Source organism: Fusarium vanettenii (assembly GCF_000151355.1).
Source record: "Fusarium vanettenii 77-13-4 chromosome 9 genomic scaffold NECHAsca_6_chr9_2_0, whole genome shotgun sequence".
In the NCBI taxonomy this organism is placed as follows: Eukaryota; Fungi; Ascomycota; class Sordariomycetes; order Hypocreales; family Nectriaceae; genus Fusarium; species Fusarium vanettenii.
Genome location: NW_003315877.1, coordinates 269966 through 282292, shown reverse-complemented (window position 1 = coordinate 282292; position 12327 = coordinate 269966). Strand labels below are relative to the sequence as shown.

At 52.7% G+C, this 12327-nt stretch overlaps 4 protein-coding genes across 4 annotated transcripts; 3 read left to right on the top strand and 1 right to left on the bottom strand.

Annotated features, from left to right (window-relative positions):
* Positions 1-2894: 2894 nt before the first annotated feature.
* Positions 2895-4253, top strand: NECHADRAFT_48935 (uncharacterized protein; the record flags this gene model as incomplete). The annotated part of the gene is made up of 1 exon (XM_003050314.1): positions 2895-4253. One exon carries the CDS (start codon positions 2895-2897, stop codon positions 4251-4253), a length of 1359 nt encoding a protein of 452 aa, XP_003050360.1.
* Positions 4254-4580: 327 nt separating this feature from the next.
* NECHADRAFT_84627 (uncharacterized protein) lies at positions 4581-7870 on the top strand (the record flags this gene model as incomplete). The annotated part of the gene is made up of 8 exons (XM_003050313.1): positions 4581-5026; positions 5085-5709; positions 5768-5786; positions 5896-6220; positions 6276-6527; positions 6583-7563; positions 7655-7775; positions 7868-7870. 8 exons carry the CDS (start codon positions 4581-4583, stop codon positions 7868-7870), a joined length of 2772 nt encoding a protein of 923 aa, XP_003050359.1.
* A 709-nt stretch (positions 7871-8579) lies between these two features.
* On the top strand, positions 8580-10799 carry NECHADRAFT_84626 (uncharacterized protein; the record flags this gene model as incomplete). The annotated part of the gene is made up of 1 exon (XM_003050312.1): positions 8580-10799. The coding sequence occupies one exon, from the start codon at positions 8580-8582 to the stop codon at positions 10797-10799; it is 2220 nt and encodes a 739-aa protein (XP_003050358.1).
* A 152-nt stretch (positions 10800-10951) lies between these two features.
* NECHADRAFT_84625 (uncharacterized protein) lies at positions 10952-11938 on the bottom strand (the record flags this gene model as incomplete). Its single annotated transcript, XM_003049931.1, has 2 exons — positions 10952-11671; positions 11726-11938. 2 exons carry the CDS (start codon positions 11936-11938, stop codon positions 10952-10954), a joined length of 933 nt encoding a protein of 310 aa, XP_003049977.1.
* Between the last annotated feature and the right edge of the window lie 389 nt (positions 11939-12327).

Below are 12327 nucleotides of genomic sequence, written 5' to 3'. Positions count from 1 at the left end.
GAGGGTAGTCACGCGTGGGTTCGTGTACCGCGACTAGACCTGGGTTCCTTCTCAGCAGCCATCACAGCCTGGAGGGGCACAAGCGATGACGGAGCCCAGGTGAGCCTTCAGGTACGGCAGTGTGCCGACTGGCTCGGTGCCATGGTGGGAGCCGACGGACAAGATCGTCTATGGAATGCTTGACGACAAACAAGAGCCTCATCATTCAACTGGATCGTCATTTATCATGTGAATGGGTATAAATGTATGCATGTACATCGCCCATCGGCCAACTCTGCAAATGCACCGTTTCCAGACGCCCGATACCCTACCATGCCTTCAACCCTACACCAACTCCGACTTCTAAGGGCTTTCTACACCTCTTACATGAGAGAAGACATGAGCGAGCTCTGAGCATATGCCTGATGAAGGGTTAGTGCTGGATTTGGTGGACAACGTATTAATCATCACTCACCATGGGCTTGATGTCGGGATGCGGTACGGCATCAAACTGCTCATACTTGAGCTTATAGTCGGGGCCAATGTTGATGTAGGCGCCCCTGTTCTCCGTCGAGTCGCAGTACCGAGGAGCAGAGAAGACTATAGAGTTAGTCACGGAACAGTCAGGGTAGCTTAGGTCACTTACCAGTAATACAACGGCCATCATGCTGAACCTCATAACCATCCATGCGAACCTCGTGACTTCGGATAACAGCCTCAAGGCCGTTCTTCTCGCAGAACTTCTTGGTGATATCAGGTCCGAACTGCATACCGACACCACGCTTGCTGGGTCCTCGGCCGTTCTCCTCCTGGGGGTCCGTCCAGAGCATCTCCATCATCAAACCAGCTTGGCCTGGTTGTCGCTGGTTGTGTCGATTCAGTTTTCGGATGTCATCGAGTGTGATGTTGTCGTCAGAGAACAAGCCTCCGTGGAGGACCAGGTACTTCTTGCCGATGAGAGTAGCCAGTGCCAGAGCAGAGAAACTCTCAGAGAACAGCTTGAAGACCCTACGTCACAGTCAGTATGAGGGCAAAGGATGGGTCACAAAATCTCACCTCTCGTTGTACTTGGCCTTGCACTCGCCCTCGAAGCCGTAGACCCGGTTCATGTCATCTGTCTCATGGTTTCCACGGTTCAGGAAGAACTGGTTAGGTCGCAGCCACTTGTAAGCGTAGAGGAGCAGAGCAATCTCAGTTGACCAAGACCCTCGGTCCACAAAGTCACCGTTAAACAGGTACCAGTGCTTCTCACTAGGTGTGCCATTGCGGCGGAACAGCTCCATGAGATCAAAGTATTGGCCTAGAAATAGAGTCAGCCAGCCATCGCTGCTGTGAAAGTCAGGGCGTCTTACCGTGGGTATCACCGCAGACAGTCAGTTGGACGTCATCAGGGATCTCAACCTCGACCATGGTGGGCTCGTCGTACACGAGCTTCTTGACGGCAAGAATGATCTGGTAGACATATTTGCGGTGGATCTTCTTGCCAGTCTTGAACCGCTCGATCATGTCGTCAATGAACTCTTGTGTCATCTCGTCGCCTAGTCGCACGCCGTCGTAGCCAGGCTCGACAACCATAGAGTCGAGGTCAAGACCCTCGGCCGCAGAAGGCTCATCGCCGACCTCGATAGCGGCAAAGAATGCCAACTGTCGAACAATCTTCTTGCATTCTTCCAACTTCAGTCGTGCATCCTTGTTGTTAGGATCGAGGCTAACGCAGGTCTTGAAGTCGTCGATGGCCTCCTTAGGTCGCAGGATCGCAGTCTTGGCTAGACCTCGTCGGTAGTAGGCCTAGTTGTGTCAGAAACAAGACTGTTTCTTCTCGTCGAGGCGCTCGCGTGCAAGGGTGACAAACCTTGACCAACTTGGGGTTGAGCTCGAGGGCCTTGGTGGCGTCGGCGATGGCGTAACCGTACGCTTCAGTCTTGATGTACGCCTAATATCAGGAGAAGGAGGAGGTTAGCCACAATTCAGGCGCATATGTCGGCTACAAACCTGCGCTCGGTTGGTGAAGAACAAAGGCTCCTTGTCGTTCAACTCGATGGCCTTGGAGTACAGGTCAACTGCGGCGGGGTAATCGCCGTGGCCAAAGGCCTTGTTGCCCTGGTTCTTGAGGTCGACAGCCTTTTGCGACATGTCGACGGTATTTATCGCTCGCCCGCCGGAGGAGAAGACGTCAAACAAAGGGGAAACGACGATCGACGTGGGGAAGTTCGGCAGCCGAGAAGTTGGTGATATTGCGCCGGACGTCGCTGCAACTGCTCGAGGTTGTCGCAAAAGGCGGATTGGTACCAAGAAACAGATCAAAGGTGTCGTAGCAAGTCAAAGTAACAAGGGGGAAGAACTGGCAAGTCTACCAACGACAGGACGAGGCTTGGTTCCACGATGTCAGGGAGAGCAAAAGAACTTTTGACCTCGACGTCTCGAGCGGCGGCTTTTTGGTGGGGGAAGCTTCTAGGCCCCGTTTACCGGCGTCATCGGTGGTGGGCAAAAACGGCTTCCCGGACAGGGTTACAGGGCTTGAGAGGCCTCGGTAGGCAGCTGATGGCCCTGTAACCCCCTGCAAGCCAGTGACTCTCGATCTGCCTGAACCAGTAAGACCTAGCGTGAGCAGCCGCCAGAAGCTGGGGGACCGGGTGCTCCGTTATCAATCGCCACGCAGAACAGTGCCGGCCAGGATCGGGGTTGGATAATTGCATACGCATCAAAGCGGACCTGACACGGCCCCACTAATATCCGTGCTCTTTCGACAAGGTTGCCATGAGGCTTGTCTGCCTTAACATCAACTCACAACTCACAGCTCGACCATCGGCATCCATTCAAACGAGATGCTTTTACTCAACTGGCATCGACGATAGACACACGTCGAAGTCAAGAGGTGTTTCATCGGCGCATCAGGCGCTTACCTTACCATCATCATGGATCCATCAACTTCAGGAACCTCCAACGCCCTGGTGCGCAAGAGGACAGACACAGACTTGATGCCTCCGCCTCCTCCAGCAAAGAAAATCAAACGCCCCAAACAAGTTCTTGATGAAGACACTTACACGGAAACACTTTCACAAATCATCGCCCGCGACTTCTTTCCTGGACTATTGGAAACTGAAACTCAGCAAGAGTATCTGGATGCTTTGGACTCCAAGGATGCTGCCTGGATCTCGAGCGCTGGTCGAAGGCTGCAGCACGTTATGACCCCTGGCCGCCGAAACACACCTCTACCGTCGCAGTCAAGATCAACTCTCCCTGGAGATCGGACACCTTCAGCATATGGTGGAGACACACCTGCGTCGGTTGCCTCAACTGCTATGGGATCACGGCCACGACTAAGCACCAGCATGAGCCTGTCCAAATTTCAAGAAACCTACACCAGTGAGGACAACGAGAGTTTCTACAAGCTCGTCGACAAACAGAATCAGAAACGTGCCGAAAAGTATGCCTGGCTCTGGCGCGGCAACAAGCTTCCTTCAAAGCAGATGATCAAGCAGAAAGAAGTCGAAGACAGATTGAGTCAAACGCGAAGCCTTACAGATGACGGCTTCAAGCGGGATCGTTTAGCAATCAAGGACAGAGATGACCGCCCAGCACGACCAGACACATGGGATGCGAAGCCCAGGAATAACTTGATGTTTGGACCTGAAGGTGTGGAAGATGGAGTCGTTACTGTCTCTCAAAAAGCCGAAGAGACTTCCAGGATGGCGCCCAAGTCCATATCATACGAGAACACGAGAATGCCTCAGCCTCGCATTCCACAGCGGCCACCGTCCCCCACCATGTCATCAATACGAGATGCCATCGCAGGCAAGCCTCGTGTAGGAGATCAAGACTCGAGTGCTGTGGGTGGAGGAGAAACACCACGGGTCAACGGATACGCCTTTGTTGACGATGAAGACGATGAGCCGGAGCCTACTCCCGCTGTTCCCATCATTAATCTCGGCCCAGGCGATGCGAGCCCCAACCCCTTTCGGTTACAGGAGCAACGCAAAAGGGAGAGCCTTCATGAGCGCATGGTGGATCGGATATCGCAATCGAAAAAGGAGTCAACACGGAACGGCCTCACAGGGAAAGTTGACAAGACACCTGTTCCCAAGTTTCCGAGCAGCCCAAGGGTCACTGGAGGCCTTACTCCTGCAGCTCAGAGGCTTTGGAGCAAGATTGGGACTCCTGGGCGCGGCTCGCCCGGGAGCTCATTCGGACAGTCTAAGCCTATGACTCCCAGGGGCTCACTACTAAGATCAGTGAGCAGAGCCGGCTCAAAGCCCAGACCGAACCCATCATAGGCGACCCTAACTCAGCAAGGAGGCCGGATTAGAAATGGAGGGGTTTGACAAGTTAGGGTAGCCCCGCATATAAGCACTGAGTCTCGAGATTGTTTTTTTTTTTTTGAAAGAGCTTTGCAACACCACAAGCAGTTTAGATACCTACGGTTTTCCTTGTCATTAGAATATCCAAGGAGGGAACATGGCGTTATTGACGGAGCGGATTTGAAACCTTGGTGGTTTCCCGGGTGCCCCCTTACATCATTCCACTTTAAATTCACGCGTCACTCGCGACGATAACGCGTCAACCTCATCTTTTCTCATTCAACATAATATCAACCACCAACCATGGTGAAGACGAAGGTCAAGAAGGCCAACGAGCTCACCGACGAGCAGCTGGTTGAGGCCTCTCTGCGTTACGTCCAGACCTCACAGCCATTCATGTCCAGTTACGAGCTTGATCCTGGATACAATGCCTCCATACATGTCACCGACGTTGGTACAATTGACATGCCTCTCAAAGAATCGCAGGCCCGCCAATTGATCGCTAAAGCGCATCCCCCAGCGCTACATGACCAAGGAGGCGATATCGCCAATGACGCTTCTGCTGGGAAGATATGGGAGTTGAGTCGAAGCCAATTCGACTATGGGGGAGGGTGGCCAGTACTCATGGATCACGTACGCAGTGTGGTCAACCCGGAACATTATCGGCGATTTCTTCGACCCCTAGTCAGTGTCAGGGTCGAGAAGATGGTCATATACGAAAAGGGCGCCACTTACAAGGCACACACTGAGTATGCCCTCCATACATGATTTCCCCCAAGCTACCACTGATGGCGATGGTGGCTGTAGTATCGAGGAGAATAAAGGCGTGTTCGCCACTGTCATGATCAGTCTGCCATCCGAACATGAGGGTGGAGACATGGTGTTCGAGCATGGCGGCCAAAAACCCAAGCGCTACAAGTCTTGCTTAGAGACCCAGTCTTTTGCTTTCTGGTACACGGGAGTGTCACACAGGCTTACTCCCATCACGTCGGGTTACCGCTGGGTGCTAGTCTTGAAACTCTTTGACAGCGACGGCCCTCAACGCCACAGACCGACAGGCCTCATCTTCCCAGTCGAAGTTCAAAGTGTCAAAAGGGCTGTGGAGCGTTGGCTTACGACGAGTCGAGAGTCGGGCAAACACCCGTGCCTCCACTTGTTGTTAGACTGGGACTACCTCTCAGCCAACGGTCAATATTGCCTACCAGGCCATGACTTTGGCCGAACCCAGCTTCTGAGAGCGGCGTGCAGCGAGCTGCCCATCGAAGTCTTTGTTGGATCGTTGGAGGGGAACGCTAGGCCACGCGGCAAGGATATCTACAGAATAAAAACTCTGGTTGACCTTGATGATCACATGGTGGCGCGAGAGCTCACACTTGACGAGAAGCACATCCTTGACCAGCGCAGACTCAAAGAGGTCAAGGGCAAGAAGAGGGTTGGTCTGCCGGGTCTTATTCATCATATTGCCACCGGTGCTAACATATGATCAATAGGACTATGAAAGAGAAAGGCGTGTGTCGGTATAGTGCCTTCCTCTCCCCTTCGCATGGCTCAATGTCACTAACCCCCGAGACTCAGTTCATCACCCTGGTCCCCCATGACACGTTGGCCTCATTCTTAGAGTGTGATGGCAAGATACCGCCCAGCACCATTGAGCCACTCACGGCCTTCTTTGCCAGGTCGTCCATGCGCACCGGAGCCTCAAGGAGCGTGTTCGATACCCTGCTGCATCTCTCCGGACAGCCAGAATTTATAGAAGCAATATCTGGCAACACCTTGGCGCTCTGCCTCGCGGCCTTTGTTCAGTTTGGAGAGTTTGAGCGTTTCGAAGCGGCTGTTACGCACCACCAGAGCACATTACCATTATCCCTCTTTGAATGGCTGCGAGGCTGGGTAGTGGCTAGCCCTGACAAGGTCGTTGAGCGATTCATGAACATTCGGGAAGGGTATGTCTCTATCAAAGGCTACTACTTAGACAATCCGCTCACTGACTTGTGCTAGGGCATCACTCGCCCTCTCATCGTGCGAATGTCTGGCCGACCAGCTGAAGTCCATATCCCGATTGGTACCTCCCGTCTCAAGAGACTCGGCTGGTGAGGTCGAAACACCAAAACCCATGCTCGACTGGGCTCAAGAAATGATCCGGTCTTGCCTGGACAGCATGGGGTTGGGTAAATTTGGCCACGAAGCGGGATCGCTCATTGCAGATGTTTCACTATATTTCAGTGATCCGTTCACCTTCCTGGAGGAAACGTATGTCCTCCCAAGGCCATATTGCCTTAGATCGCAGTGCTAACCGTTAACACAGCGCCTTGCCCAAATTCAGGGGCATGTCCAACCCACTCGCGTTCCATCTCAAGCTCTTGAACCGATTATGGAACCTGATGGTCAAGGAGGGGCTGCCCGAGAAGAAATACTCGCATCTATTCAAAGAAACGTCCCGTTGGCTCATTGAAACGGCAGATTTCGCCCAATTGTCTGGCGAAAAGTCAAAAGCCGTCAACCAAGATGAGCTTGAATACACGGTCAAAGATGTGGTGATCACCAACTTTCTCGTCAGCCTCATCAACAGGAGCACCAAGTCGGATGACCTCGTGCCTCTATTCGCTTCCAAAATCGTCACGGATGCTCCACGGTTTCAAGCCACCGAGTTGCTGACATTGTGGATGCCCTTGCTTTACAAAGTCCATGGCAAACTCATCAGCGATAAGATACCCCTCGACACGCCCTGTTACCAACAGTTGTGCTCTGCCTTGGTCAAATCTCTCGTCGACAACTTCGTCGGCCCCGAGCCTGTCGATACTGAAAGCCAGACGCGAGGCAGCGTAAGCTGTGGCTGCGTTTACTGCACGCAACTGAACGAGTTCCTTGCCGATTCATCACAAAGCGTCGGTACTCTTCCTATAGTCAGGACAGAACGAGAGCATTTAAAAGACGAGATCAAGTCAGCAGGCATCGACTGCAAGTGCGAGGCAGTCCCAGGAGACAGCCCTTGCACGCTCATGACCAAAGCGCCGTCTCCGCAGCATGTCGAGAACTGTGAGGCCTGGGTTAATCGGAAGAAGACTGCCTACGACCTACTGAGGAAGGTGGAAGAGAGTCATCTTGAACAACTACTAGGTCCTGGTTACTCACTGTTCCTGGACTTGCAGCAGGAGGTAGATCCGTCGGCGGCGCCACAACCCGTAGCCGTAGCCAAGGCCAAGCGGAAGGTCTCAGATACTGACATTGTCGACTTAGGTCGTGGGAAGAAGAAGAACTTTAAGATAACAAGCTTTTTCACCAAGAAGTGAGTGCGGTGGCTTGGGTCGAGGGTGCACTGTACGAATTTACATGCGGGTAATCAATGATTTGCAGTTTGGCACTGGTACCATAACAAGACGCGCATTCTCGAATCACTATGAAGGGACTAGAGTCTATCATGAGAAGTACGCCAGCGGATCAAGTCCATATCGATACATCTATGCCCTGTTAATAGCCAAGACGAATAAGGGATCCAAGGTACGTACAAGTGCAAAAGACTTCACAACTCCCGAGTTTAACGGGATTCTTTTGACTTCAACTGAGGCTGTGTATGCCCCCCCCCCCCACAGTGATAGCCTTTCCACCTCGACGAATGCCCTAGCAACCACAAGCAGAGCCATCAAAGTACTATAAGGGAGTTTCATCCTTTGCCTACTGCCCCGGACGGACGGTGGCAGACCTGGTAAAAAAAAAGAAATTAAAAAAAAAAAAAAAGACGAAATTTAAGAAATAGAGTTCCAGACATGTTATGTTATACCAGGTTCGATTCTACCATATATCAGCTGTCATCTGACAGCTTTATTATTTTGCCAATCATGACTACTTTTCACCAATCATAATAGTTTTTTGTCCAACGGCTTCATTTCCTCTCAATCAGCTCTTCATTTTCAACTTTTAACTCATTGGTAATTTTACAGGTGGCCATGGGAGCTGTGAGAGCCAGGATCTACAGACACAGCTTCGTCTTCACCACAGTAGAAATGATACAACTAGAGTTTCAATTGCATTACATGAACAAATCAATAAATTCAATTCAATACAGAAACAATTATTATAGTCTCTAAATGCGTCAATTCACTTCCGCTCATCATCCTGTCAACCAATCTTGCAACCCCCTTAGTTGCATGCCCCATCGATTAGATCATGGACTTTTTTCCCCAATAACCTCAAACCTCAGCAATCCCACCTCTAAAAGCTGGCAGCCAACGCCAGCACGCCGAAATCCCCCCTAAAACCCGTCGATCGATGCGCGCCCGGTCACGAGAGGCCGCATAAGCCCTCATGAGGTTCGTCGACTTCGCCATCGACCTCGCAGCGGTGCTCAATGCCTCCCGGGGCGTCGCCGCAAAGCATGTCGCCCTCCGGGGTCGGCAGCTCGAGAATTATAGTCGGACGTCGAGTGTTGCTGCGGCGTTGAGGAATAGAGCTGCGCAGAGGGGAGCTTATGAGAGGAGGAGTGCTGCGGAGGAGGGTGAGGAGGTCGTTTACGAGCAAGCTGCGCCGGCTGCGCAAGCTACGGAACCGATAGTCGAGGCGTCGAGGGAGCAAGTACAGACACAAGAGGTCAAGACGGAGGCTACAAGGACAGAAAAGACGCCTTTTGATGGTGCTGTTCCCAGTTTCAGGCCGAATCCGCCACAACAAGCTACTCCCAAGTCAACAGAGGAGGAACTCGATCTACCACCAGGAATCGACGTCAATATCTTTCACACCACAAGAGGATCCATGATCTTGGATCAATTGAAGAAAAAAGGCAGACCGGGAGCTCCCCCGCCACGGCCTGGAGCAAGAGGACCTGCGAAGGAGCATCCTATGCGTAATTGGCCCCTACCGCCTCCTGTACAGCCTGAGCAGAGCTTCAAGCCAGCTCCTGAGAAGCCTCGAGAGCCTGAGGTCAAGGTTGAGGAGACACCGGCTCAACCGGTAACTAAGCCTGTGGAGGAATTGGCTATTCCTGCGGAGGAACCGGTCACGCCTCAGCCTGAGGAGGCTCCCAAGGCATCAATTCCTGTGGAAGAAGTGGCTGCACCTCAGCCAGAGGCTCTCTCAAAACCTGAGCCCGAGAAGATTGACGAGAAAGTTAACGAAAAGGTTGGCGAGAAGATTGAGGAGGATGTTATCCAAACTGCAAAGGAGATTGTCGGTGAACCCGTACCGCCCCAAACTCCCGCATATACTCTCAGGGAGTCCAAGGTCCCATCCTCCCGCATGAGCCGAATCTGGAACTATGGCGGTCTCGCAGCAGGCATGCTCGGAGGCGCCATGACCGAAGGCGTCAGCCGAGCCTTTGGCGGCGGAGGCGAAGGATCTATCCTGCTCAGCGGAAAGAACATGGAGCGACTCGTCGCTAAGCTCTCTCGCATGCGTGGTGCCGCTTTGAAGCTCGGTCAGATGATGAGTTTCCAGGACACAAAGATGCTTCCGGCTCCTATTCAGGAGGTGCTGCAGCGTGTTCAGGACCGCGCTGATTACATGCCCGCTTGGCAGCGTGACCGCGTTCTTGCTGCTAACCTCGGTGCTGAGTGGCGAGACCTGTTTAGCGAGTTTGAGGAGAAGCCCATTGCTGCGGCGTCTATCGGCCAGGTGCACAAGGCGGTCCTCAAGAATGGCAACCGAGTCGCCGTCAAGATTCAGTTTCCCGGTGTTGCCGACTCTATCAACTCGGATCTGGACAACCTGAGCATCCTCCTCACGGCTACCAAGCTCCTGCCCAAGGGCCTGTACCTTAACAAGACGATCGATAACGCCCGGCTTGAGCTCGGCTGGGAGTGCGACTATGAGCGCGAGGCAAAGTGCGCCCAGCGCTACCAAGAGCTCCTCAGCACTGAGCAGGACGTCTTCCTGGTGCCCTCAGTCTACCCCGAGGCCTCGGGCAAGCAGGTTCTCACCATGGACTTTATGGATGGCATCGGCGTGACACGCATCACGTCGTTTACACAGGAGCAGCGAGACTGGATCGGAACCCAGATTCTTCGCCTGTGCCTCCGAGAGATTACCGAGTTCCGTTTCATGCAGACGGATCCCAACTGGACAAACTTTCTCTACAATGCTGACCTCGAGAAGCTTGAGCTGCTCGACTTTGGCGCTTCGCGTGAGTACCCTGAGGAGTTTGTGACTCAGTATGTGCAGCTTCTCGCCGCGGCGTCTCGCTCCGACAAGGCGGCCGTCAAGGACCTTTCGGAAAAGCTAGGCTACCTAACAGGCCTCGAGAGCCGAACTATGGTGGAAGCACACACAAAGTCAGTTCTCACACTGGCAGAGCCGTTCCTGGCCAGTGCCCCTGAAGTATACGACTTCAAGGACCAGACCATCACGGAACGCGTCAAGGCCCTCATCCCCGTCATGCTTCACGAGCGACTAGCGCCCCCACCCGAGGAGACATACAGTCTGCACCGCAAGCTGAGCGGCGCGTTCTTGCTCTGCGCGAAACTGGGCAGCAAGGTGCGGTGTAGGGAGATGTTTGAGAAGGCCCTCGCCAAGGGGGGTTATCTTGAAGCTTGATAGAGCTGCTGTAATGTATCATGTAACATAGTCTTGTAACACTACTAGACCTCTCTAACGATTTGGGGATATATAAAATAGATCCGACGGGTATGAGTAGATGTAACTTTTTTTCATGAGGGTATATAATGAATGAACATCTCCAAGGGTAATTAACCACGCTCCCTCGCCCCCTGAAGCCAATCCAACTCCTTCTTCTCCTTGCCAGCAACCTTCTTCCTCTTCCTCTCGATAGCCCTGTCGACCTGGCCCTTGCTCATGCCCTCGTACCGCTTCACCAGGATCTGCTTCTTCTGCTCGCTCCTCTTGAGGTAGAAAGGCGTCTTTCCCTGCGCCACGAGCTCCTTTTCCTTCTTCCTGTGCTCCTTTAGCAGGTTCTCCTCCTCCTCCTTGCGCTTGCGGGCCTTTTTTCGTGACTCCATTGCTTGGAGCTGGCGCTTCATGTCTTCTTTTGCGTAGGTGTCTTTGGTCTTTTTGATCTGGGCGCGAAGATCGGACATTTCTTTTTCGCGGTACTCGTCCAAGAATGCATACGCCTTGCTGGCTTTTTCTTCGTCCACTTTTCCTACAAGGGGATCAAATCGTGGATCTCGATACTGCCGTCTGTTATCAGGAAGGATCTCGCGACGGCGCGAGACGGGCTTCTTGGAGGTTTGCTCCTGGGGCGCGTGTTTAGAGGATCGCTTCGGCTTGGGGTCGTCCTTTGATCTGGTAGATTTTCGAGGTGCGGGGGTTGTTTCTGTGCGTGAGGATTCGGTTGCGGTCTTGGAGGATTTTGAGCGGCGGGATGTGGATGGGAGGGTTGCTTGAGCTTTTGCGAGGGCGCCGAAGGAGATTGAGGAGAGGTCGACTTTCGGGGTTTGTTCTTCAGGCTGAGAATGTGGTTAGCAATGGTATACAGACAATTGCGAATAGGGATCGCATACTTCAGGTTCTTCTTCAGATCCTTCTTCCGAGTCTGAGCCTTCCTCATCTTCATCCTCATCGTTGTGTTGACCTCGAACACCCTCCTCCTCAACCTCATCATCATCCTCACTAGAAGAACCCTGGCTCTCCGGATCCTCCTCCCACCGATCCTCTCTTCTCGGACGTACCCTCCTCTCCAATCCCAAAGCTGTCGACTTGCGTTTGAAAGCCATGTTGTCGTGCATACGATAGTACCTATGCATAGGTAAAATGATGGTGGTTGGCTGTAACTTTTTTATTTTTCGACCGATAAGCCCCACGAAAAACGCTTATCTTAGCATCCAACCTCCCCCGATATGTAAATATCCTCAACTTTGATCTCCAGGGACTGTTTGGATCTGATCTGCCCCGCGCTAAAGAAAAAAAAAGCGGTTGCGCTCCAATTGAGATCGCATCTTGTGAATATCATCTTTCACTTTCTCCTAATGTCACACAAGCTCTCAACAACAGCATCTTTAAGTATCCGTCGCTCGATCGGCGCCTACACCTTACGTTTCGTTAGGCACTCACACGCTTACTCTTCCTCGTCGCATTATGTCCCTGGCTTGCTCCCGTCAAAGAC